Raw genomic sequence first — 27644 nt, 5'->3', positions numbered from 1 at the left:
CTGATAGCTCTGTCTTAATATTGTCAAGTTAAAAGATTGACCCTGCTGAAGGAAAGGAGAAAAAAAATTAGACATCGTAGTGGGCCACAGACCTTAATGAAGTTTCGGGGTGCTGCTGGGGCACTCTCTCGTTGGTTTACTTCTTTTTTCGAGTCAGCCTGACGCTTGGCGCTGAGAGCAGGCATAGCTCTACAGATCTTACAGAGAGGGGTAGTCTTTTTGCCCGCACTCAGCATTTATCATTTTTGTAATTGAGCATTACATCACCTAATTTTTTTTTTTTTAAATTGGCTCTGTAGGACAATGATATTCATGTTTGAAAAACATTTATATTTAAATTTGAATAAATAACTCATACTCATGGTTCAAAAACCAAAAATTCAAAATGCAAAAAGTACCCCAGGTTGTGCTTCATAGCCCCAGATCACCATCATGCAAAATTAAGCATCAACATTTGTTGCTTATGTATCCTTTCAGAGTTCTTTTTTTTTTTTTAATCTGAGTAAACACCATGTGGATTATATGCTTCTTGTTACACAAAAAGCATACTCTTGAACTTTGCTCGTTTTACTTAACAGCGTATCTTGTAGTTCTTTCCGTGTGATATGTAGAGCGTCCTCATTTTTTTTGATGGCTGTATTGTATGATGAGCCACATTTTATTTAACCAGTACTCCTTTGCTGGAAGCTTTCCTTCCTCAAATTTTTACTGTTATAAGCAGAAAAATATGAATACATGTCATCTCGTGTATAAGGATATCTACAGAATACTTTCTTCCCAGAGGAGTACTTACTAGATTTTTAATTTTGAAGATACTACTACTGACTGACTCCATGAAATTTTGTACCAAGTTACATTCCCACAAGCAACGTACGTGAGAGTTAGTATCCTCAGGATCTTGACGACAGTGTTTGCTGTCAAAATTTTTGAATTTTGACCCTCTGAGGGGTAAAAAAATTTAATATATATTTTTCTCATGGGCAAAGCGGAGCATCTTTTGCTTGGGCTATTTATATATTTTTCTCTGGATACCACCTTTTCCTACCTTTTGCTCATTTTTTCTCTTGGTTTATTAGTCATTTTCTAATTGATATCTCAGAAGCATATATGTGTGTGTGTATACGTATGTAATATTAGCCTTTCGTGATAGGAATTGGAAATGTTTTCCTCAATTTATTTCTCTCTCAAGAAATTTAATCGTATTGAAGTATAATTGACATCTAAAATTGCAAGATATTTGAAGTGCACATCGTGGTGCTTTGATATACATATACATGTGAAAGGATTCTGCCCATCTGTTTAATTAACACGTCTATCACCTCACATACTTATCCTTTTTTGTGTGTTTTAGAACATTTACGTTCTTAACAAATTTCAATCAGATAATACAATGTTATCAACTGTAGTCACCATGTTAGACATTAGCCCCCCAGCCCTTATTCAGTTACACCCACTTGCCCCCACCTCTGGCACCTGGCAACCACTTTTCTACTCTCAGTTTCTATGAGTTTGACCTTTTTTTTAAATTTATTTTATTTTTTAAGATTCCACATACAAGTGATACCATGCAGTTTTTACTTTTCTCTGCTTGTTTCACTTTGGATGAGACTCCTAAGTGCTATCTTCATTGTCACAAATAGCAGGATTTCTTGCTTTTTTATGACTAAATAATATTCCATTATATGTAAATGCCATATCTTCGTTACCCATTCATCTGTCGATGTACCAAATACATACATTCCCCCCATCCCAATTTGTTTGTTTGTTGATTTTGTTTATGGTATATTTTTCTAAGCAGAAGTTTTTTTTTGTTTTTTTTTTTGTTAGTCTGTTTTTTTTTTGACACTACTTATGTAATCCAGCAGTATAAACGTCAACTACATCAAACAGTAGAGTTAAAAGGCCTTGGGAAAAATAAGGATGAAGAAATTGGTGTAGAGAACTAGGTAAGGTCTTATGGCAGTTTCAACAGCAATATGTATCTATTCAGCTAATATTAATAAGAACTTATTTCATGTCAGGAACTGGGCCCAGAAGTGGAAAGATGTGGTGAGCAAAATCAGATATAGCCCTTGCCCGTGTGTATTTTTAAATTTATTGGGATGACAAACATCAGATAATCAAAAATATATTATAAAATTGCAGTTGGATGAGGGCCTTAATGTATTCTATGCTGTGAGATAGTATCACGGAGAGATTTCATTTAAAAGTCAGTGAATTATGAAATACGGATAGGAGTTCACCAGCGAGGAGGGGAGAGAAGAGCCATGTCGGCAGAGAGGCAATCCCTTGTTGCCGGGGGTGGTATTGAGTTTGAGGGACCGGAACTGGGGAGGAGAGAAAGCACGCCAACGCTGGATAGGTGGGTAGATGGTGGGATCTGAATGAATCAGGGAGTAAGCGAAAGAAACGGTAGGGAAGATGGATTGGGAGAAACTCGTAGATTTAGTAGAGGTTCCTAGGAAGTTAAGTGTCACAGTAGAATGAATACAGGAGTAGAAACAAGAGCAGGTGTGGTTGAGGGGAGTTTGAAATACTTGTCTGAGAGGAGATGTGGTTAAATGCCACAATCTCTTAACTTTGGAACAGCTGTTCTGCAGGTGACGAGAGGAGGCAGGGGGATGTCAGGTAACCCGTCTTCGGAAGCAGACAAGGAAGATGGGTTTTCATGTCCCTGGTATTTCCTGGTCCTGCTCCTTAGATGGGGCTGGTGGAACAGGTGCCAGCTAATCAAGAGGTTCTCGGAGACCCTGCTGTTCTCTGGGAAGCTGCAGGCCACAGCCATGGTGTGCTGTGCTGCAGATTCTTGGGGGCTCCAGGCTGGTATATCAGGATGGTCCCAGCCATTTGATCACATCTTATCTAGCCGAAGTTTTGGGATTTCACTTATCATGAGATGGTGGTGTCCCATTTCTGTGGTTTACTCACTATTAAGAAGTTTTGTGCTCCAAATTCTTTGAACAGTATTGATTTCTGCTGATTCATCTTTATGTTCTCTGCATTTTGACCAATGTCACATTTGTTAGAGTGTGGCTAGGGCTGTAATCCGAAACTAAAACAGAGGATGCTAACTGGCTTATGTTGAACTTAAACCTTTTATTTGGTTTTATCCCTATGTGTTCACAGATAGGACTCTAAAGAATAGTAAGCAGAAAAGCAGAAACATGAATAAATCTAAGAGAGCCATGTAAATCTAAGTGTTAAGATTTCAGTATATTTTACGTGTATGTATTATGTACAAAAACACTTCTTTGCAGTTTACAGTGGGAGTTACTTGGAATTTCTTTCGGAGACTAGAAGTTGGCTGGGTGAATGATTACAACAGAGCTGGAGAGGTGGATGATGGCAGGGAGGTCCAGCAAGGGAGGATGCTGTAAAGAGGCCTTTGCCTGATGAAATCAGTGGATGCATTGCTCTTTAGAGAGTTAAGGGGTATGGGAACTTAGAGAGATGACTGGTGGGTCCAGCAAAGGGGATGAAAGATTGGTTTAAAACTTATGAACAACACCCTAAGTATCTAGAGTGATGGTCCAGTATGATCTCTATTTCTGAGTTGGAGATATTTGGTTCAGAGATTGATGTCAAATGAATGCCAGTGGTTTGAAGAGTAAATAATTTTAAAAGGCAGATATTATGAAACTACTGGACAAAAAAAGGATGTGTGAAATCTGGATGTTCAGATAGTGTCTGCTCTATCACCCAGCGTTAGAGTGAAACTTTTTCTTCGCGTTTATGTGTACAGTTTACTGAAAGAACCGGAATTCATGTGACTTGTCTGTGGTTCAAAGCGAGTTGAATACTAACAACAAAAGTCCAGACAACTTGTGGTTCTACTTTGAATCTTTGAAACACCAAGAACCCTCTTGTGTCCAGAGGCCTTTGTTTGCCTTTCACGCATCATGTGGAGAATGTGGTTTCTTTTCATGGGCCAAACAGGGCACACTGTAGAGGCATCAGTTGTCTTATTTTCTTTTTGCATAAATGTTCAGATTTTTCTAAGGCAGACACGGACTGTGCCTGACAAGTTGCTACAAATCTAAATGTCAACGCGATTGGGACTGTGCCCCCCTGGAAACGCTTGCCTTGATTGCGTTTTTGGACAGTTGCTATCAACTCTTTTATCATGAGAAGTAATCTGTTGCACTTCCCCGTGTGTAGACTGGTGATGTACATCGAGAGAGACAGCAGAAAGACCACTCCAGGCAAGGAGCAGCAGAGCGGCAATGAGTACCTGTCCAAATGCCTGGACCTCCTCATCCGTCACATTGTGCAGGAGCTGCCGCGGATCCTGGGTAAATTGGAGTCTTGTCCTCAAGCCCTTTGCTGCTTGCCTTTCTGTGACTTGGCTTTTAGGCGTCACTTTTTATTCTTGCTGGCCTGTTATTGCAGGCGAGTGCAGTGACACTTTTTCTTGAATGTGTAGTTACAGGATTTAAATGTGCCCTATCTTTTTCCCCTAATTATTTTGTATCACTGACATGATTAAGGCAATGTACAGGCTAAAGATTACGTTGCATTGTCATCTGCGGTAAACTGGTGATTTTGAAAAATAAATAAAAGCATTTTAATTGTTTAAAATTGGACTTATGCCATTATTTTGGATAACTTTTCTTCAGATTTCTCTCTGCCTAATTCTGAAGAAAAAATGTTTTCCTTCCAATTAGAGCCACACCTTTATTTATTATTAAAATAATTTGAAAATGCATAGGCATTAACATTTAATATTAAAGACGATATTAAAGTTCAAAGTTTGAAAATTTCTTTGGTTTGAAAAATTTTAAGTGAAAATATCTAATAATGATTTGCAAAAGATATTTATTGCATGCACCTAATCCCCCATTTCATTGTTGTTTGCAGAAGTTAAAATAATCTAAGGAAAGTGTACATTTAGTTTAAATCCCATTCCATGCTTTTCCAGCAGATGTAGCTATAAACCAGAAATGTTTAAAATGTTAAATGTGCTCCAAAATTCAGAATATTAAATCAGAGCAATGAAAATGCCTTCATGGCTGATGGACAGTACCGTTTTGCTCCTTACTGATACTTTTGAGAGATGATTTTGCTTGTCAACCCTTGAAAATAGAGCATTTCAAAATTTATTTTGGATCTCAACCTTTCTTTAATCTTCCACTTGAGGCCTCAATCTGGTCAGTTGGTAGTTGAGTTTCATGTTACTGGACTCATCCTAGATATGACGATAAGAATCAAATGTCCACGACACTAGTTTTATTTATTGTTGAACTGACCATCCAATGAGAAGTTTTATGAACTGATCTATTTTTATTTCCATCTCTTCCATTATTTAAAAATTGTGATCTATAATCTATTCACTTATCACTTTTAATACTTTTTTCCTGTTTACCAAAGTAATAGGTGCTTATGTTTGAAATTTGGGGGAAAAAAAAAAAGGAAGAAAAATCATTTTCAAAACCACCACCTCGCCATATTATTTATAAATTCTGTTTTAAATTTCTAGATGAGAGATCAGGTTTCTATGCACTCTGTCCCCAGAGGACATAACATTTTGTTATAATCTCAATATTTGTGAGTAAAATAGCATGGCTTCTACCTACTTTTATTTGGCGATCCAGTACGTTAGCAATCCCATCAGCGTTCTCACAGTGACCAGTGGTCCCTAAGTCTCTGTGGTTTTTAACCTCTGTGCACGCTCCGCGATGTGCTTTGCAGGTGACATTCTCAACGCCTTGGCTAACGTGTCTGGTCGTAAACACCCATCTACCGTTCAAGCGAAGCAGCTGAAGATGTGTCTCCCCCTGATGCCCATAGTGCTTCACCTTGTAACTTCTCAGGTACACTCTTATAAGAGAAAAATAATTGCGACTCCCTGTTTTGTAAACTGGAGCTGAGAAACACCAACCCAGACCAAACATTTCCATGTCTTTTTCTTTCTTGCATATGCCTTCCAAGATCTAATCTATAGAAACTCTCATCACGCAGGTGTTTCGTCCTCAAGTTGTAACAGAAGAGTTTCTTTTCAGTTACGGAAGTATTCTTGTGAGTAATACTGAATTTTTCATGTTTCTAATAAAAATGTGGCTGTCTGTACTGTTTGTGGGATTGGGTGTCAGAATAAGGTAATTTTTAAATCCTTGTGGTATTTATTTGTCTCTAGGGAAGTGACCTTTTTATATTTTTATCTGTTGATTGTAATACAATTTGACATTTTGAGAAAAATGCATTCTCTCCCGATAATGTATTTTGTTCAGAGACAGCCCCAAGTAGGGTAAATAAGTCCATAGAAAACACTTTCATAGATTTTGGTATTAAACATTGTAAAAAAAAATCGAAAATAACAAAAATGGTGAAAACAGAATGCTAAGAGTATATTATCATTATTCACTTTGGCTTACATTGTCCGATTATGTGCAGTTTCTCTACGTTAGGCTCAATTTAACTTTTTCTTTATGAAATAGGTGGCAATGAAAAATTGCTTGCAGAAAATAGTCTTTTTGTTCAGATTGTGGCTCCTGAACTATGTTATCTTTTCCCCTTGCCTGGTACGCACAGTATACATCATCGCTGAAATGGGGAGCTATTCAAAGACAAAGCTAAGACATTCGTCACGCAGCATCTCTAGTCTTGTTTTGATATTAATAATAAACACTGAACTGAGATTTTCAAAATGCCAGGGTGGTATGTAGTTAAAATGAAGTAAACATCTCAATTTTATTGTTAGCTTGGATTACAAAAAAATGATCGTCATCCACAAGTGAGAATATAATTTTCTAGAAGGTTCATCATAGGGGCGACGTCTGAAGTTTTTAAGTACAAATGTCGAGTGCAAGTCAGTGACTTTTAGCTTCAAATCTTTATCATCCTAGTGCCTTGAATCCCAGATTCTACAAAGTGCATCATTTTGGTTGTATACACATGAGTTGGCAAATTAGTAGAATTCTGTTTACTACCTTCTTTAATTTGCTTTTAAATCCGATTTTAAGTACAATATGGGTATCGTTTTAGCATGACGACAATTCTATATTTATAATTCTACTGTACTATATATCGATAGCTGAAAATAGTGATTTTGCCCTTGTGGCCCACCGATATTTTGCAGTGGTTTGGTACAATGTATGTTTGGGATAGGTATGACTGTGCTGTGTTTGTACTTTTATTGTTATTAACTGAGTTCTCATTAGGTTTTCAAGCAGCCGCCAAGTGTTTTCAACGCAAAAGTCCTGATGGACTTTTAGGAGTTACACATACATGTTTCCGGGAGAACGCTTCTGTGCCACATAAGGCTATGCTGAGAAACGAGAGGAGGACCCTGAAGAGAGGGGCCTTCTCACCTCCCCCCGGGAGTGAGAGTGCTCTGCGGGGGCCGGGGACGCTCTTCGCGCCCTTCTCAGTATAGGCCTTTTGATGGAGTGGACAGTAACTTGCCCGGTTCAGAGGTCATTCTGATATTGGAAAATCTTTATCAGTTTTTTCCCCTTATAATGTCACTTAAGTAGGTGGAGTTTAGGCAGGTAAAATGGAAAAGGTCTTTTAGCTCTCTTCAGGCTATTTTCCTAGTTTGAATTATAGCCAGTCCCAGAATTCTTTTGTTATTTTTCTCGTCACATCTGTTAGTTGGCCATAGCAGTGTGTTCATCTTTGTTTTCAGTGTTGATGGCACTGATAAAATGCCACTGAAAGGAGAGAAACGTTGACTAAATGAAGGACTTGGATTTAGTTATCCACACAGTTCTCGTGTACATTATTACAAACTGTCGAGTGTTGGCTGTTGCTTCTATGAGTTGGTTCATAATCTCTCCAGAAGGTGCCAAAAAATGATTGAAGTCACAGTGCGCCACTGATGCCATGAGGAACAATCAGCTAACCCTTCCAATATCCTACAATCCCTTAAACACTCACAGTACAAGTGAGCTTATTATAGCCTCTTGAGTTTTACGCTTTAAAATAATTCCTTTTAATTTCGTTTAAACTGAGGCTTCGTAAACTGGTTTGAGAGTTTTTTTTGTTTGTTTGTTTTTGGCGGCACAGCTATAGATGTTCTGTAGACCAGTGAGTCTACAGAACGGCTTTGCGAAGCTGCCCAGAGTACAGTGCATCTCCATCCGGGTGGCGTGAGGGAGCAGCCCGTTCGTGAGTGTGTACACCCGGCACTGTGTTTTGAAAGCTTTATGATCAGTCTGGAGACAAATACCATCTTCAGTATTTGTCAAGATGTATCTGGTAGAGTAGCCACTGTACTATGGTAGGTCTGTTGTTCTTTTATATTTTAAAAATATGCTTTAACTTGATGTATTCAAGCTTGGTCCACCCTTAGTAGCCGTATCCAGTAGTGGCCAGCTGCTGCCAAGAACTGCTTGGGCTTCGGCTGAAGCCGCTCTCCGGGAGCTGCCTCGGCTGGGTATGGAGGCCGCAGCCAAGGTTGGGGTGCTCTCCACTCATTAGAAGGGGCCTCAAGGAGCCGGCTGGAGGGGGCACTGGAATCATGCTCCCCTTTGCCTTCAGTTTTCATCCTGGCACTGGGGCATAGTTTGCCTGTTTGAACTATAGAAATCTGTTATTTTGGGGATGGAAAAATTCAGGATATTTTTTATAAATGGAGGCGCAAATATAGGAATTAACTTTTCGTAAACATTTTTTTTTTCTCAAGTAAAGTGAAATTTTGATCTTTTTATATTTTAAAGAGGCTAGTGTTTGGACGTGATTAAGCAGGGTACACGTAAACCATTATTAAGCTTTTAAAGTCTTCAAGTGGAAGAGGGACTACACAGCCGATAATTGCTGTTTTCACTTCTTATTGGCAGAAGCAGTGTATCATCATACCTGTCTCTCTCTCCAGTTTAAAAAAAAAAAAAACTTTTAGCAGGAAAGCATCTATGCAAGTGCGATGGGGAAATTCTGTGGTGAATACCATAGTTCTTTTGGGCCCTCATTAAATTGGGCTGGGAAACAGCAAGTAATGACATTGAGGAAATATGTTCGGGAAGTCATGATGTGTATTAACCTAATGTTCACTGTGCTTCTTGTGTCTTTTTGTAAAACGCTCTTGATTAATGAGCTGAGGAAGAGAACTTTGTTGTGTTCGTTCTTAAGTTCTGGCCACATTAGCTTATAAAGCTGTGATGGTTGTGTAGTGGTGGTTATAGTTTTCTGCAAAAAGGTGTTACAATTCAAATTTTCAAATCAAAGAGAAAAGAAATGGTACAATTATTCCGATAGCTTTTCATACAAGAATATAATTATATCGCCATCATTCACGAATCTTTACTTATCCTGGGCCTTGAGATAGTTATTAAATGAAAAGACATACTTCCTGCCCTCTGTAGATTTTTGTTTTAAGTGAATATTACTTTGTGGATAGATTTTTGACTTCAGTTGTAGTAAAGAAGAATAAACTTTTGTATTTGTTAAAATATGATACATTACCATATAAATGTTCCTGTGTTTTTTTGTTTTTTTGTTTTGTTTTTCCTTTTCTTCATCATGACTTCATTCACCCAACGCGCTATATAGTAGCTTATTTTTAGCTTCTTCGAAGTAGTGCTGGATAATATTCAGTAGGATGGTCTGGCCTCCCGGAACAGCTTTCCGTTTTTCCCTCTAGATGGAGACATTTTCTACCCCACCCAGTGAGCCCCGCTGTGGGGCGGCTGTCCATCCTTTCTACTCCTCTGCTACATTTCCCAGCTTTGAAGCTCGCGCCATCGTAGACAGCCTGTCACCCGCTGTCTGTGGTCATCTACAGATTCCTGGATCTTTGCCCCTCCTTCCTGGGTCTCAGCACTGGGCTCACTGTCAGTTTCCCGGTGCTGCTCCCGTTACTGTTGGAGAATCGGGCATCCCCGTGGAGGGCGCTAACAACACAGCCTCTCAGCTCCTCACGCACCCCTCTCCCCACGAGCTCGTCTTTCTCTCCCACAGCTGCCCACACCTTGAATGTATTTCCAGCATCACAGTGTCTGGCCCCCACCTCTAATTTCAACCCACTTCCGCTGCTCCCCGTCTCCAGCAGCCTCTGTTCTTAGCACTTTCCACTCATGGCCCCACAACTTCTCTTTTTTCTTTACTCAGCTTGGCGTTCTCGGTCCAGCCTCCATCACTACCTTGTATCCACCTCTAACTCCCTTTTTCGTCTCTTCCCCCATTGTCCACCTCTACACGAGTGACTAAATATGGCTAGAGAAATACACAATGAAAATAACTGGTCTCACTTTACATTCATGACTGTTCATCTCAAGTGAGCCTTCTCTGCAGACTGGTATATCTAGTTCATTTTCCTAATTTATGTACCTTCACACTTACCTACATGACCGTTCATACGTTCCCTTCTGTCCTGGAACCTCCCATGCCTCTTACTCTGTCCTCACTCTCACCCGATCCACTTTCTCTGGAGACTGTTTCACCTGGGTAGCTGCCATTCTCAGGAACTTCCAAGAGAGTGAGAATGTGGCATATTACTGGAAATGGTTGGTATCTCTTGAATTATCCTCATTTTTTAGAGGTTGACTTTTCTCTGCTTATAATGCTATCAGATTTATTTCAACATTAAATCTCGTCGATAGAGATTCGTATGTTTAAAATGATTATAGTTTATAATGTATATATACTATTTCATAGGATCATATTTTAAATCTCTTTTTATATTGTTCATAATATGTATATAGTACTTAATGCCTTCCATGAGTTATCTCATTAAGATCAGTATGTGGTTTGAGGTAAAACATGGTCTATCTTTTTGTTTCAAAGTTATTTTGAAATCTCTATTTATTAAAATTTTTATTTTTTACAGAGTCATATTAAATCAGTAGATGCAGGAGAAACTAACATAGATGGAGCCGTAGGTGAGTAGACCATGGGACATTTTATGTCCTTAATTTAAATACTTTGATATTGTGATTTTGACCATATAAGTAAACTCCTATAATAATTAACTGTATTCCTAGGACTGATGGCATCGGAAGAATTTATCAAGATCACGTTGTCGGCTTTTGAAGCAATAATACAGTACCCTGTTTTACTGAAAGACTGTTGCTCTACGGTCAGTTCTGGTAGCTTTTGAAAAAGACAGTTTTTGTTTACTTGGGAATTCTGCATATTGTAGAAATCTGAATATATGCATATATCATAGTTTACTTATTTATTTTTAATAGGCGTTAGATTGTATCTAGTTTTTGGCATTTACAAATATATTGCTGTGGATATTCTTGTTTATGTGTTTAGCTTTACATAAGTATGCATTATTTTTAGGGTATGTACTTAGGAACGAATTAGTGGTTATAGGATATATGTAAACTCAGCCTGTGTACAAAATAACACAGGTTTTGCAAAGAGGTGGTACCAGTTTACGTTCACACAGGCAGTACAGTACCCGATCTCATCCTTTCCAACTCTTGTTATTTCAGAATTTTGAATGGATAGATATATAGCAATATTTCCCCATAGTTTTAAATTTTCGTGTGATCAAGATTATTAATGAGGCCACATAGTTTTTGAAATGTTTGTTGGCCATTTGAGAATACTCTTTTATGAAGTGCTCGTTCAAGTCTTTTTTTGATTTTTGGTTTAGTTTTTAAAATTTATTGGTTACCCTCTGGAAACCACTAGTCTGTTGTCCACGAGTCTCTGTTTGTCCTGTTTCTTCGTTGCTTTTAGGTTTATATCCCACATATAAGTGATATCATGTGGTTTTCAACTTTTTCTGTTTGGCTTATTTCTCTTAGCATGGTTATCTCGAGGTCCATCCGTGTTGTCGCAAATGGCAGTATTTCATCTCTTCTTATGGCTGAGTAATATTCCATTGTATATATGTACCACAGCTTCTTTAGCCAGTCATCTATCGTAGGACACTTCAGTTGCTTCCATGTCCGGCCACTGTGACTAATGCTGCTATGCACATCAGTGTGCAAATATCAATTTGGATATGGGTTTTCAAGTCTTAGTGGGTAAATACCCAGTAGAGGGATTGCTGGATCATATGGTAGATCAATTCTTAGTTTTTTTGGGGACCCTCCATACTGTTTTCCATAGTACTGTACCAATTTGCAGTCCCACCAGCAGTGTATGAGGGTTCCTTTTTCTCTGCATCCTCTACAGTGCTTGTTATTACTTGTCCGATTGATAACAGCTATTCTAACAGGTGTGAGATGGTATCTCATTGTGGTTTTGATTTGCATTTCCCTAATAGCTAGTGATGATGAGCATCTTTTCATATGTTTATTGGCCATTTGTATGTCTTCTTGGGAGAACTGTCCTGGTAAAATTTCAAACATTTGGGCATTTTTTATTTTTATTTTTGTATAATTGATTTTTAGCTTAATCACACTGAAGTTAGAGAAATACTCTGTAATTTCAGTCTTCTGAAATTCATTGACTTGTTTTATAACTCATTGTAAGTTTTTTTTTTTGTAGACGTTCTGTATGTTTTTGAAAGAATATGTATTTTGTAGCTCTTAGGTGCAGTATTCAGTATTTATCTATTAGGTCAAATTTATTAGTCATCTTGTTCAAATCTTTTCTGTCCTTACTAACTTTTGTCGGGCTTTTTTATAAATTACTGAGAGAGGTGTGTATAAATCTCCTTTAAGGCTATTATGAATTTATTTCTTGTGTAGTTCTGTCAGTTTTTGTTTTATATATTTTGAGGCCATGCTATTTAAATTTAAAGCCATGCTATTTAAATTTAAATTATTATATCATTTTATGAAATTGACCTTTTTTTCATTGTGAAGTGACCTTTATTTCTACTAATGCGTTTCGATTTAAGGTCTATTTTGTCCCAACTTCATAGAATCACATATGCTTTCCTTTGCTAAATATTTGCCTGATATATATTTTTATTTTTTTTCCTTCTAACATCTCTCTAGCCTTATATTTTAGATCTGTGTTGAATAAATATCATATAATATTTTTTTAAAAATATATTTTGACCAATATTTAACTTTTCACTGGAGCATGTAGTCAATTTAATTTCCTGTTATTGTTAATATATTTGGATTCATACTTTCAAACTTTGTCACACGTATTTTTTCTTTTCCTACTTTTTTTCTATTGACTAACTTTTTGAATTTTTTTCTCTAGATAAGGTTGGCATTTAGATACATGCTCCGTTTTTTTTACTGCTTACCCTAAAATTTACATCATGCATATTAACTTATTAAAAGCTAAACTTAAAAAGAAGCTATCTTTTTTCTTAGTTTTACTGAAAAATGATGACATACATCACTTACAAGTTTAAAGCACACAACATGATGGTTTGACTTACATATATTGTAAAATGATTATCGCAGTAGGTTCATCCATCATCTCGTGTAGAGATGATACAAAGGAAAAAAGAGTAAAGAACAATTTTTTTTCCTTCGTGAGGAGAACTCTTAGGATTTACTCTCTTAATAACTTTATATCATGCGGTGTTAACTATAGTCATGTTCTACATTCCATCCCTAGTATTTATCTGACAATTGCAAAATGTACCTTTAGACCACCGCCCTCCTGTTCCCTCTCCCACCACCCTCTGCCAGCAATATGACTGATCTCTTTTTCTCTGAGTTTTTGTTTTTGTTTTTTTTTTAAGATTCTACATATAAATGGCATCATATAGTATTTGTCTTTCTCTGTCTGACATTTCATTTGACATAATGTCTTGGCAGTCTTTCTAAGCTGTCACAAATGGTAGGATTTCCTCATCTTTTATGGCTGAATAATATTCCACTGTGTGTATATTTGTGTGTGTGTGTGTGTACACATACCACAATTTCTTTATCCAGTCATGTGTTGATGGACACTTAGGTTTTTTTCGTGTCTTGGTTATTGTAAATAATGCTGCTGTACCTGGCGGGGGGGTGCAGATATCTCTTTGAGTTAGAATATCTCTTTCCTTTGGATGTATTCCCAGAAGTGGAATTGCTGGATCATATGGTAGTTCTATTTTTAATTTTTTGAAGATCCTCCATACTGTTTTCAGAGTGGTTGTGCCAATTTACAGTCCCACCAGCAGTGCACAGGGATTCCCTTTTCTCTATATCCATGCCAGCATTTACGTCTTGTCTAACACAATGAGGTGTTTGTTATCTTGTGTTTTTAACTTGCATTTACCTAATGACTAGTGATGTTGAGCATCTTTTCATGTACCTGGTGGCTTTTTGTATATTTCTGAAAAAATGTCTATTCAGATTCTTTGCCCATTTTTACATTATTGTTTTTTTTTGCTATTGAGTTATATGAGTTCTTTATATATTTTGGATATTAACCCCTTATCAGATGTATGATTTGAAAATATGTTTTCGCATTCCATAGATTTTCTTTTTACTTTGTCGTTGGTTTCTTTTGCTGTATAGAAGCTTTTTGGTTTAATGTAGTCTCACGTGTTTATTCTCGATTTTGCCCCTTGTGCTTTAGGTGTAGTATCTAAAAATGATTACCAAGGCCCATGTCGAGGAGCTTTATTCTTATGTTTTCTTTCAGGGGTTTCATGGTTTCATGTTTTATATTTAAGTCTTTAATTCATTTAATCCATTTCAAGTTAATTTTTGTGAGTGTATAAGATGGGGGTCCAGTTTTATTCTTTTATATGTCAATATCCAGTTATCCCACTACCATTTATTGAAGAGGCTGTTTTTTCTCCATTGAATATTCTTGGCTCTTTTGTCAAATATTCACCGACCATATAAGCTTTCAATTCTGTCCCATTGGTCTCTTTGTTTTTGTGCTGGTATCACAGTGTTTCTATTACTATAGCTTTATAGTATAGCTTAAAATCAGGGAGTATGATGCCCCTGCTTTGTTTTATTTTTCTCAGGATTTTTTTTTTTTTTTTTTTTTTTTTTTGCTATTTGGTCCCTTTTATGGCTCCATCAAATTTTAGGAGTGTTTATTTTTCTAGGTTTTTTTTTTCCCCCTGAAAAAATGCCATTGGAATTTTGATAGAGATTGCATTGAATCTGTAGATGGCTTTTGGTAGTGTTGACATTTTAACGATATTCTTACAATTCATGACACTCTCTTTTCTTTAAGGAAAGTACAGATCTTAGCCTTCTCAATTCCATTTAGTCCCCACATGTCATATGTTACTTTTGCCTGATATTTTAAAGTCTGTCTTGCTTCTCTTTTAACTCTTTTATTATTAAATAATAAAATGACACTCATTATTACTACTATAATATAATGTTCACTTACATTTACCCACATATTTACTGCCTTTTTTGTTTTTCTCTCTTTCTTAGTTCTCACTTCTTCTATTTGGCTTCACTTATTTCTGACAGAAGTACATTCTTCACAGTTTCCCTTAGCTTGGGTGTGTTGATGGCAAACTCATTGATGAAGTCATTGTTTCTTGAGGGAGATTTTTTTTTGAGTATTAAATTCTAGGTTGGCAGTAGTTTTTGTTATTGTTTAGTGCTGTGAAGATGTTATCTTATGTTCTGAATTATTGCTATTGAGAGGTTAGCTGGTAGTCTGTTTTCCTTGTGAAAATTATCTCTTTGTTCCTTTGTCCCCTTTTAAGACTTATTTTGGAGGAAGGGTAGGATCTTTGGTTTTCTGTAGACTCGCTATGATATAACTAAATATGAACCTTCTTTATTCTGATTGGGATTCTCTTTGCTTCTTAAATCTGTGGATTGTCCTTTTTCATAATTTCTGAAAAATTCTTAGCCATCATCTCTCCTTATGCTCTCTATCCTTTGTTCTGTCTCCTTCAACAGCTCAGATCACATGTACGTTAAACTTTCTCATTGTATTTTCTATACTTCTTACTATATATTCCATTTTTTTCTTTCTGTGTTATATTCTGGATAATTTTGTTTATATTCTGGATAATTCCATTTGTCTTCCATGTGTAGTCAGTCTGGTGCTAAATATAACCATTGAGTTTTTAATTTTGGTTATTTTTCATATGTAGAAGTTCTGTTTTCACTAGAAAATTCTGCTTGTCTTTTTTTTTTTTCAATCTATTGCTTTTAATAATTTTCTGTTCCATATCTATGTACATATATTTCTATATATATGTATTTCCCAGTTTGTAATTTATTTATTCGCATTTGTTAGATGTAGTTGTTTTTACTATGTGTGATTAATTCTAATATCAGAAAACTGATGTAATGTGGTATCTATTATATCTTGCTCATATTCAAAATCATCTTGTTTTCTCAAAGACCTTATTATTGTTTACTGCTTGTTTGTCATAGGCATTCCCTGAAGCCTAGTGTTGATGTTCCCTCCTCCGGGAGCCTTCACATTTGTTCAGGGCCCTAAAATTCAAGGCTACCTCAGAGTAAGGTCATTTGTACCCATTTTTCAAATCCCCGAGTCCATAGGTCTGAGATTATAACTTCCCAGATTAGCCTTCTCAGCATTTCCCAGGAGTGTGAATGTGTGTGCACAGCTTGGTGACTGGATCTGGTTTCTCTTGCTCTGACAGTGTAGTAGTCCCTGCTTCCCAGTGCCCAGGTCAGTGTGGGAGACTCACAGAACTATATGCTGGGAAGATCTGGACTTAGATCCCTGTCTCTTACCCAGTGGGCCCTACCGGAGCCTTGTGTTTGTATTACTGGTAAATGCCTCCAGGGCACAGCCAGTAAATGGTGCTGAGACAATTGGACACCAATGCTCACACTGAGTTGAGTTCTCAACTTTCTAGTTAAGACTTTCATTCAGAAATTGGTCTGGAAGTTCTCCCACTGGATTTTCAGATTTTAAGTATTTTTAAGGTGTTTTTCTTTTATGTTTTATCTGGCATTTTTTATTGTTTTCAGTGATAGTTAGTTCAAATAAGTACTATACCCACTATTAACAGAAACCCTGTTTGTTGTAGTCACTTTCTGAGCAGTGATTTCTTAGTCTTCCTTTGAGCTAGTACTTGCTTAAGTGTTGCTTATTGATTTTTACTCTAATGAGTAATAACCCGTGAATAATTTGTAGTGATCCAGAAGTTACAAATATCTGTACTTACATTTAAATAGATATTTAATTAGTTTATTTTCTAATCATGAAATGCTATTATAATAATCTCTGAAACTACAGAATGTGCTATGATAGGAAAGGTATCGCAGCTCATGGGCTTTATAAAAACATTTTTTAATGCTTTAACTCATGGGAAATCCTCTAATTACCACTTCTTCAGCATGACTGGAATACATGAAATGGAAGATTTAGCACCCCAAGGAGCATAACATTGCTCGAAATGCTATACAAAGTATGTTCAAGGCTGCAGATCAATACTTTATTATATGGAAGTGGTTACATGCATTTAATTCTTGCTGAGCACAAGTGCTAAACTCAGATTTTTTCCCAGAGTTTAGACCATTTAGTAACTCAGCATTGGAAGTCATCAGTGTGGCCTACAGAGCAGTCAAATACCGCAATGATTCGATTTGTACAGAGAATTTGTTCCATTCATGGTGGTTTCAAAAAATGTTATAATAGCAAAGGAAAAAATAAAGGTGATCCTTTGTTAGAAAATTCTGGTAATAATAATAAAAGTTGCCCCAAATATATTTCAGTTTCTTTAACTTAAAAAAATAAGCTGTAATATTTTTTATTTTCATTATTTTTATTTTAGTTTTATTTTCTAGGTGAGGTAATCCTTGGGTGACCTCGCGGATTGCAAGGACCTTGTCAGCTTACAATCTCTTATTTATTTTTATTTTTTACGCCTACAGCACCTGGTCTTCCTAAGCGGTCTCCCATCCAAGTACTAACCAGGCGCGGACCTGCTTAGCTTCCGAGATCAGATGGGATCGGGCTTGTTCAGGGTGGCATGGCTGTAGACTAGTAATATTTTTTTAAATGAAGAAAAATCCTGTCCTTTTGTAAATTTTTAAACTAAAGGCTAGAGGCTAATAAATATTGAGTAATTTAACTTGAATTAAATCAAATTTTTGAATTAATGATAAGAGTTGATGAGGATGTAGAGCAGATGGAAGCTTCTAGTAGGAGTGAAGTTGGACAACTACTTTGGAAAACTGATAGTAACTGCTGAAGTTGAATGCACATTCTGTGGCTCAGCAATTTCACCTCTGGATGTATATTCAATAGAAACATGAACATGTGTTCACCGAAATACATACATAAGGATGCTCAGAGCCCCGACTGGGAAACTGTACAAGTGCCCATCAGCAACCTCATGGATAAGTAAATAAATACAGTCACATGATGGGATAATACGCAGCAAAGAAAAGGAATGATTTGCATACAGTTCCACTTAAGAACATGAGTAGATTTCACAAACTTAATACCGGGACAAAGATAACAAAGATAAAATATCATGATCCATTCTCCATTAAGTTTAAAAACAGACAGAGCTAATCTATTGTAAGTAAGGATAATGATGACCCTTGAGGACTGCAGTGACTGGAAGGGGCCATGGCGGGGGGAGTTGGGCTTTCTAACGTCCTGGTGATGTCCTGTTTCAGTCTAGGGGAGCTAGTTAGTTACATGATTGGGTAAGTTAACTGAGATATATACTTAGGATTAGTAAGTACACTTTCGTGTGTGTATGTTATATTAAATTAAAAAGCTTACATAAATACGAAGACATTTTTAATAAATAAAGTGTTTAGAACTCGGTAAGTGTAAGTCTACTTTTTTGCAAAGTTAACTGATATGAATGAGCATTTCTGTCAGTCACTTAATCATTGACAATTAATCATGGACTTGTATTAGTTTCCCTTAGGTGTGGTAACAAATTACCAGAAATTTAGTGGCTTAAAACAACACAAATTTATTGTCTCAGAGTTCTGGAGATGAGAAGAACAAAATGGGTCTTTGGGGCTTAAATCAAGATGTCAGTATACCTGTGTTGCTTTTGGAGGCTCTGGGGAAAATCTGTTTCCTTGCCTTTTCTAGCTTCCAGGGGCTGCCTGCGTTCCTTGGCTCATGGCCTCTTCTTCCATCTTCACAGCTGCGTGAAGCATCTTAACATCTCCTCCTCTGAGTCTGACCCTCTTATCTCCCTCTTACAAGAACCCTTTTTATTATATTGAGCCCACCTGTGTAATTCAGGATAAACACCTCATCAATCACATCTGCAAAATCCCTTTTGCTGTGTCAGGTACCGAATCAACAGGTTTTAGGATTAGGACGTCACATCTGTCTACCACAGATTCCTGTTTTTATCAATAGCTTCATTACTGTAATTACTTTGGTGCTCAGATTATCCAGATTTGGCTAGTGTAAACCCTTTCACCTTGGCTCCTGTGTCTCCTATGGAGACGTACGTCAGCATTTCTTGTGTGATTCTTTACTTTCTGTTACAACAAGACAGTCTTGCCTCAGTTTGTAAGTACCCTGCCCTGGCATCCATCATTTCTCCAAGGAGCCGTGGTTCTCTTTTGGCATTAGAGACCACAGTCAGAGAACTAAGTGTGCTCTTGTCTCCTGGGAAGTGTTAGCTTCTAGGACCTTTGAAGAAACAGAGCTGGGAAATATATACATGTATATGCACATTATGAACACATGCATTACCCACTCATATGCATACTTATGTATACATGCATGCACACTCACACAGACATATTTCTACATGAGCTCACACCGGTATCTTCAAATTTAATCCATCCCTACATCGTTTTCTCTTGCCTTCCTCATTTCCACGTTTGTGTGTTCCTTCCTCCTTTGTAAAAATTCTGGCTTTCAACATGAGCACATGTTCTCATTTGCTTAATCCTGTAATACCTCTGAAATTGTTACACAGTTGCTTCACCCAAACCACTACAGAAACAAACACAAATCAGGATTTGTCTGCAGAATTCCCTCCTCCCTTCCACCTCCCACATGTCACTCAAGCAAATAATAGTAGGTACATAGTCAATACTGTGTCCCCCTCCTCCCCTCTTAAAATATTCATTTGAAATAGTTGATTTGTTTTTAGTCTGCTTTCAATTTTAGGTTTTCTTTTCCCCCTTCTTATCCTTTTAGATTTTATCGTTTTGCATGTGTAGAAGATTCACTCGATTCCAAAAGTTAAAACTATAGAGAGAGATGTGCTCAGAGGAGTGTCACTTCCTTCCCCTGGATATCTGTCTCTTCTCCTTCGTCACTGCTCCATCTAACTTCCCCAGTCTTACAGGTAACCAGCTTCATTGCTTTCTGGTTGTATGCTTTTCATGTTTCTTTTTGTGAACAAAAATATATGTTTTCTTATTTCCCCTTCTTTCTTATACAAAAGATAACATATTGTATTTGTTCTTTTGCACTTCGCTTTTTTCAGTTAATAATAGATGTTGGAAATTACCCCATATCAGTTCACAGAGATCTTCATCATTCTTCACGAGCGCGGTATAGAACTCCACTGCGCGCGCGTGTGTACCGTAGGTTGTTTAGCCCGTCTCGTGTGTTTGAACATTTAGGTAGTCTCTCATATTTTTCAGTTATAAACAAATAACGTCGTGCATATGCACTTTCCTGTTGTTGGAGGTGGATCTTCAGGGCAAGTTCCAAAAGGGTGACTGCGGAATCCAAAGGCAAATGCAGACATGGTTTTGCTAGACCCTGCCGGAACCCCTCACGTGTGGGCTCACGGTCTGTTTTGCTTTCTCCCGCAGCCATGCATGAGGGCGCCGGTTTGCCTGCAGTGTTAACAATATTGTTAAGGTTTTGAATTTTTGCCAGCTTGATGTGACCTTGGGAATACCTTCATCTCTTTTTTAGATACTTCATGTTATAAAGAAGACTTAAACAATGTCACGTCTAGTTTTCCTAGCTCTCCTCAAAAGGGGCGCTCTGAATGACCCACTCTGCCATTGGCAGGGGTAGAAGTCATGTCCTTGGCACGTTTTTCCTGTTTGTCTGATATTATAGAGGACTGGCGGTTGGTGAGAACATGTTAATTATTGTGCTGTCAGCTGTACCAGATTTTTAAGGTGTATTGAAATGAAGGAAGCGATGATTAATTTTCTAATACAGAATAAGAATTTTAAGTGAGTGCTTAGATTGGTAAACTTCAGTTTTCAAATGATTTACTTTCATCAGTAAAATTAAAAAAAAAAGGAAAAAACCCACCTATCTACAAAAATAACAGACTGTGAAGCCTGCTTTCATCACAAATGATTAAGTTTTGCAAATATACTTTTCATAGTTATAAGATTGTTGCTTTTTTCTTTCTGAAAAGAAGAAAATTTGAATATGGTTATACAGTGGCTTACTTACAGGTTAAAGCTGCTGAATTTCAGTATCACATGTTCAACGTTTCTTAAAATGGAAAATAAGTTTGTTAAATTATAAACAAAGCATCATCTTGGGCATCAATGACTTTGTTTAAGAGCAAACGAAATAAGGTTTCATGAAGTGTTATTTCGATATTTTAGTGCATTCGTGATTGTTTAGCTTAAATGTCCCAGAACTGTCTTTGACATCCTAAGTCACAGACATTCATTTCTTTTGGGACATGCCTTTGGGATGTAGTAATGTAGCCCAATATGCTTGTAGCCTTGTAGCAACGCCACCTACCACACACACACACACATTTTTTGGATGGGTGGTCCCAGTTGTTGAGCAAAGAAATAAAAAGCCCATAGACTTGGGAATCTGCATTTTCAAAGAGTCCGTGTGTCTCTGTTGTTAGGTCCTAAATGCACAGATATGTCTTTATTTAAGAAAGCAATGCCAGTAGCATTAAATATTAAAATTCCTCTGTTGTCGTAGTTGATTCAGTCTCTTCTTTTTAACAAGGAGACATGGTATCAATGAGCCAAAGCGAAGGCTTAGAAAGTTTTCTCTGTCAGACTCTGTGTCAGATTTTGTCATCATGGTTTCCTCACTGTGATTGGAAATGATTTGGTAAAGGGAGTTTTTAGGTTTTTGTCCCCTTTTCCTTCCTTACCGTATTTTTGCCATTTGACATTGAGTTATCATTAAAGCCTGTCATTTTAATGTGACTTCTCAAAATGGAGATTGAGCTTCATCATGACTCAGACTGAGCTCGCTAAATATTATTTTTAAGTCAAGGGAGTTTCTGCCGCATGATTAATTAATAATCATTCTCTGTGTTGGTATGATACAGGATTTGAAACTTCTCAGATCCTAAGGAAATTTATCCACAATTTTAGATAAAAACCAATGGGTGTTAAAGAAGAAAATATAAAATAGGGTTTAAACGTGTATTTGGAAGTGAGAATCCTTCATCTCTGGGAGGAGGTATGGGTCTCGGATTATGTGGAGGGGACCCTCCTCTTCGCATGTAGGTGCCCTTTCCCTGGGAATGTGGTCTGATGGAAGGCAGAAAAAGCTGTCGCCTTCAGTGTCTTCCTGACCTTCTCATAACCATCAGGGTCTGTATTGGACTTCTGTTTCTTTTAAAGGTTGGAATCTAGGAGTGACCTAGAAGCCTGGATGGACAAAGGGGATGGGGGTGCCACGGTAACTAAAATTTGTCTCCCTAGTGAGCAGGTATTGGGTGGTGGGGGAGATTAGAAAGGAAGAGAGTGGGCAGGAGCCACGAGGGGGGCCCAGAAGAGTCAGACTCCAGTGCCGGAGAAAAAAGAGCTTGTGAAGGGAGAAGGACAGGGAAAAAAGTTAAAGAGTTGCAGGTGATTAAAAGGAGGCTAAACAGAGGGTGTTTAATACTCAGGTTTAAATCGTTGGTGTTGCTGTTATAAAATCTTCATCACTCCAAACCCTCGGCCAGGTCTGGTTTACACTCTGGGGACTCGGAAGGCCTTTCAGTTCAGCCTGTAAAGGGGGCCTGTGTGCTGTGCCTGTGTCAGGATGGAACAGGGATGGTTCAGCGAGAAAGGGGGATGCTGCCGAGGACCACCTGAATGAGAAAGAGCAGAGGCTTTTAGAATTTTATTGCTGTTGCAAATGGCATCTTTTTCTAGTTATGTGAATTAATTGGTGGTTGTAGGCATGTTGGGATATTTTTGCTCTAACTTTTATTTTGAGTGCTTAATTATTGTTTTGCAGACTTCCTGAGTCGGACACGTAGATCAGTTATTTCAGTCTCACTTTTTTCTTAGGATACTTTCTTTAAACTTTCAAGATAGGTGTCGATCATGTCGAGAGGCGTTAACAGTGGGATATATTTCTTTTCTTTGCATCATTTTTGCTTTCGATGTAACCGGAATTTCGGGTTCTCAGAATTCCTTAGCGGAATTAAAACTTTTGTTTTAAGTGATGAGACGTCACTTAATAGAAGATAATAAACAAAACATCCCTGGTTTTTAGGGTTCTTGTACAAATACCTGAGATATACTATTAAGTGTAAATTTACGATGCGAAGTGGAGTTAGAACAGCACCGATGGGTCACCACCCGTGAGTGGAGCGCTTTACCTGTACAGGGCATCATCTCATTGGTTTAGACGGCAAGATGGTGTGGCTGGTCTGTGAACAGCTTCTCCTGCCTTTTTATAAGTGTAGAGAGAACAAATACATTCAGAGGAGCAGGAATAGATTGAGTTGTAAACAACAGGAATTTTGTTTATCGTCGCCAAAATAGTTCATCAAATGAGATAGTAGGTTTCAAAATTAGACTGTGGAAGAGCTTTGTCGTTTCTTCATTGTTCATTTTCATTTGGAAGAAAAAACTTCTCATCTTGGAGGTTTAAAGTTGTATTTGATTGTGCTCCTCTTATATAACTAGGAAATCATAAAGGTAGTTCATATAGTGGATTTACGACTTTTGAATCTATTTCTAAAAATAACCAAGATTAACTTGTCATAGCTCTTTGAGGTATTCGACAAAACATGAGGATTATGTGTCTACTTTACCCCCAACATTTTGATCGTTGTTTATCTTAAACTTGAGTAACGATCACCAGTTCATATATATTAATTTGATGGTTTAATGTCAACCCATGCCAGAGTTTGCATTATGTACTAAAGTTCCTTTCATAAACCCTGAAGGTTTTGATAAATTACTGTATGAATGATCATAATGTCATTTTGACCAGAGCACTCTTTCAGAGTTAAATGAGCTTGGTAGTTTATTAAATGTCATGCAGACTTTAAATCCAGGATAAATTTAGCTCTTGATTCTTTTTACTCCAGTGATCAGTGATTCTGTCAGTGGAAAAAAAGCGTAGATAGTGGCTGATAACAGTTTTGTGTTTACAGAGATTTGAACCAAGTCTTTATCATTTTTTCTTCTAGGTTGTTGATTATATCCTACCACCCTTGGTCTCCCTGGTTCAAAGCCAAAATGGTAAGCGACCATATCGATGAGAATTCCATCAGTTACATGTTCTGTGTTCATTCTGCCTCCATGTAGTCACATTCTTGGTGTTGTTTTCCTTTCCAGTGGAGTGGAGACTCTTCAGCTTGCGGCTGCTCTCAGAAACCACGTCTCTACTCGTGAACCAGGAGGCCAGTGTCGATTCTGACAGTGATCTTCTGGCTCTCATTAGAGATGTCTTACTTCCCCAGTAAGTACCGTGCGCTGCACTCACACAGAGACCTGTGGGATGTCCAGGATGCCGCTGTCAAACTAGGTCCATTGATGGCACTGGGCGTCTCGAGGTCCACGTGATGAATATGTCCATGTGCTTACATACTCGCTGTAAAGAGGTCGAGAAACAGAGGCAGTGACCACTACACTGCGTATGACTCAGGAGAATTGCAGAAAAGCTCTACATCTTCAAAAATATCCATGTAGAGCTTTTTCTGTTTTCCACAAGGCACACGAATCTGAGATTATGCAGAGTTAAAGGTGTTCGTGGCTCGAAGGGTAAGATTTATAATTCAAGGTCAACATTACAAGACTATTGGTAGATGAAATTGGATCTTTTCCTGGCCCTACTCAGAAGTGATAGAGATGGAAAGAAATCTTCCTTCTCCCCAAACTAGTGGAATGGAAATTAAGTTTAGTTGAGACCAGAACTTTTCTTTCTTTCTTTCTTTTTTTTTTTTTTTTTTTTTGGTGAGGTGGTGGTGGAACAAGTAACTAATTAGCATTTTCTGTTGCTCACATAGCACACACACAATGGGGTGACTATGGAGATCTAACCTCGTGTTGTTCTGGACAGTCACATGCTGTACAGGCTTGTAGCCCAGGAGCAGTAGGCCATCCCATATAGCCCAGCTGTGTAGTAGGCTAGACCACCTAGGTTCGTGGAAGTGCACTCTGTGATGTTTGCACAATGACGAAATCGCCTAGTGGTGCATTCCTTAGAACGCATCCCCGTCGTTATGCGGCGTCTGAGTGTGTATGAGTGTGAGTGCATGGTTTGCATTTATGTGGGTACATATAAGAATCTCATGTCATGGGATTAATTAATGCTTTCAGTACCATCTTACACTTCTGCTTATATATAATTATACGTGTCTTTCTGACAAGAAGATGCCTAAAAATGTAGTTTTCGTACAAATATGATTTTTAAAAGATGTGCTTTGTATATCTGCCACTTAACAACTTGTGGGGAAGTATTTTCAGGACCTGAGATGTCCTCTCCCAAAAGAGACAGGATTTCCTCCAATAGGACTTCACAGTTTAGTAAGAGCTTGTGAACATGGAATTGGAAATACAATTTCTTCATATCTGAAATTTGCCCACTTTTGGAACTGTTTGTAGAATAAAAAGCATTAAATATATATAATTCAGTGCTTCTGTTTTATTCATTTAAGCTGGAATAAATAAAATGTATTCCCTTTAATGTACATCTTTACATTTTCTAGACATGAGGCATTAAAGAGGAAAATACAAAGGCAAACCACATGGCAAGTCAAGAACAAAAGTAATGTGGATGAGTTCAGGTTTCTATTAAGCAACCTGAAATGCACTTTGGATAATGGGAGGTGGATGCTTTCGAAACTTGTGCACCGATTTTGATGTGAAGTACAGATCTGGACTCTGCGTTTCATTTCCCAAGCCTCAGTTTCCTCGTCTGTAGAATGGGGATAATATTACCTAACTCAGAAGATGCTTGTGAGGATTAAATGGGATACTTCTTGCAAAACATTTAGTACAGTGTGTGGGACATAGTACACTCTCAACAGTGTTTAGTACTACTGCTATTATTATTAGGTCTCTTTATTATAATCTCTTTTATTATCCTTTAAAGTGAAGATTGTAATGGTGCAATAATAGTAATAGTACATACTTCATGGAAGCCAAGTGGCCATCAAATACATAATGCTGGGTGTGCATCCCTGGCATGTGTAGTGAGGGCTCAATAAGCGTTATGTAACATTTTTAAAAAATGAAAAAATAAGTGAAGCCTTCATTTCACTTTAACTCTGGAAAACTAGAAACTCTGGCCAGGAGTTTACTCTTTGAAGATAACTCTTGATCATTATAAGTTTTACAATTGCTAATAATGGAAAACTCATGTTCTCCATTGAGTATGTAAATATAATGGCTGAAAATTATGAAGTTTTTAGAGTTTGTAGGAACTACATGGCATCCGCCTCAGTTTGGCAGATGCATAGTTCCCCCTGATCCACAGGGGCTAAGTTCCATGGCCCCCAGTGGGGGCCTGACACTGAGGGTAGCCCCGAACCCTAACCCACTTCGTCAGCTCTGCCAGAAATGTGGCAGCAGCTTCTTCATTGGCAGATGCAGCCTCTTCAGTAATTTTTCTATTTTTCAGGCCAAACATACTCCTGTATCTGTATAACCATCTACACTTGCAGTAAATGGCTTGGTGTCACTCGTCTCAGGGGACCCCTTGCTGAAGTCTTTGTATAAAATCAGTGCTTTCTGGTGTAACACGTTGCCGTCAGTCGGAACACGATTTTTGTTCGTGTCTTCCACCCACAAAGTTACACCTTTTCCATCTTAACTAAGCACTTACCGTTCACTGTGGCTGTGACTTCTGCAGTTTGAGGTGCGACAGCAAAAACTAGCACAAATTTCTTTTTCCTTCTTCACAATTTCACAGAAGAGTCGTCCTCACCATAGATCTTAGTGGCCTCAGCATGTAATTTTTTTCTTTCCTTATTAAGTTGAGAACTTTCACCTTTTTTTTTTTTTTTTTTTTTAACTTGAAGGAAGCACTTCATGGCTTCTCTTCTGCATGTCTAAACTGCCAGCATCACTACTCTTGCGCTTTGGGGCCATTATTAAGTCAATAAGGGTGACTTGAGCAGAGGTACTGCAATACTGTGACAGTTGATCTAATAACTGAGATGGCTACTCAGTGACTAATAGATAATAAGGTAATAAGAGTAGCTTGTACTGTATGGAGATGCTGAACTAAGGGATGATTCACATCCCAAGTGGAATGGAGCAGGATGACGTGAGATTTCATTATGCTACTCCAGAATGGTGCGCTACTTAAAACTCATGAATCGTTTCTGGAATTTTTCATTTAGTATTTTCAGGCTGCTGTTGGCCGCTGTAACAGAAACCTTGGAAAGCAAATCTGCGGGGTTGGGGGTGGGGGTGGGTGGGGACTTCTTTAGACGTGTTAATGTCAATACTTTTAATTTTGTTAAATTTTAATCTTTTTTTGATCTTAATAACTTTGGATAAAGACAAAGTGACAGTTTTTTTCATGGCTCCCCAGTTTTCACACATAAGTGTTATATTAAGAGTATTTTATCTGCAAACAGTAACGTCAACTCTAACTTGGAAAATAATTATTTGCTCACATAAATGAGAAGTCCAAGACTTGGCATCAAATGTAGCTGGATTCGGGGGCCTGAGTTTATTTCTACAGAACTATGTGTATGTGTCTTTCTCTCCATCTCTCTACTCTGCCTACATCTGTGTGGCTTTGTTCTCAGGTTCTTTCTTGTTGGT

The 27644-nt window shown here is 37.7% G+C and overlaps 1 protein-coding gene and 1 pseudogene across 15 annotated transcripts in view; one reads left to right on the top strand and one right to left on the bottom strand.

The window, feature by feature from the left end:
* Positions 1-27644, top strand: part of ULK4 (unc-51 like kinase 4) — a 378927-nt gene that overhangs the window by 111891 nt on the left and 239392 nt on the right. For 14 of the 15 annotated variants that reach the window (XR_005647494.1, XR_005647495.1, XM_039837390.1 and 11 more), the window contains 7 exons: positions 4159-4292; positions 5689-5810; positions 5959-6015; positions 10763-10814; positions 10917-11011; positions 24056-24107; positions 24204-24327. Coding sequence is in view for 13 of the 15 variants with exons in the window: in XM_039837390.1 (XP_039693324.1) it covers positions 4159-4292; positions 5689-5810; positions 5959-6015; positions 10763-10814; positions 10917-11011; positions 24056-24107; positions 24204-24327 (636 nt within the window). In the remaining 2 variants the exon portion in view is untranslated. The remainder of the gene's footprint in view (positions 1-4158; positions 4293-5688; positions 5811-5958; positions 6016-10762; positions 10815-10916; positions 11012-24055; positions 24108-24203; positions 24328-27644) is intronic. The other variant, XM_039837395.1, reaches the window with a different exon arrangement.
* On the bottom strand, positions 17619-17737 carry LOC120582697 (uncharacterized; annotated as a pseudogene).

Source organism: Pteropus medius, unplaced genomic scaffold, assembly GCF_902729225.1.
Source record: "Pteropus medius unplaced genomic scaffold, Ma_sr-lr_union100, whole genome shotgun sequence".
NCBI classification, from domain to species: Eukaryota; Metazoa; Chordata; class Mammalia; order Chiroptera; family Pteropodidae; genus Pteropus; species Pteropus medius.
This window is presented reverse-complemented; position numbering and strand designations above follow the sequence as displayed.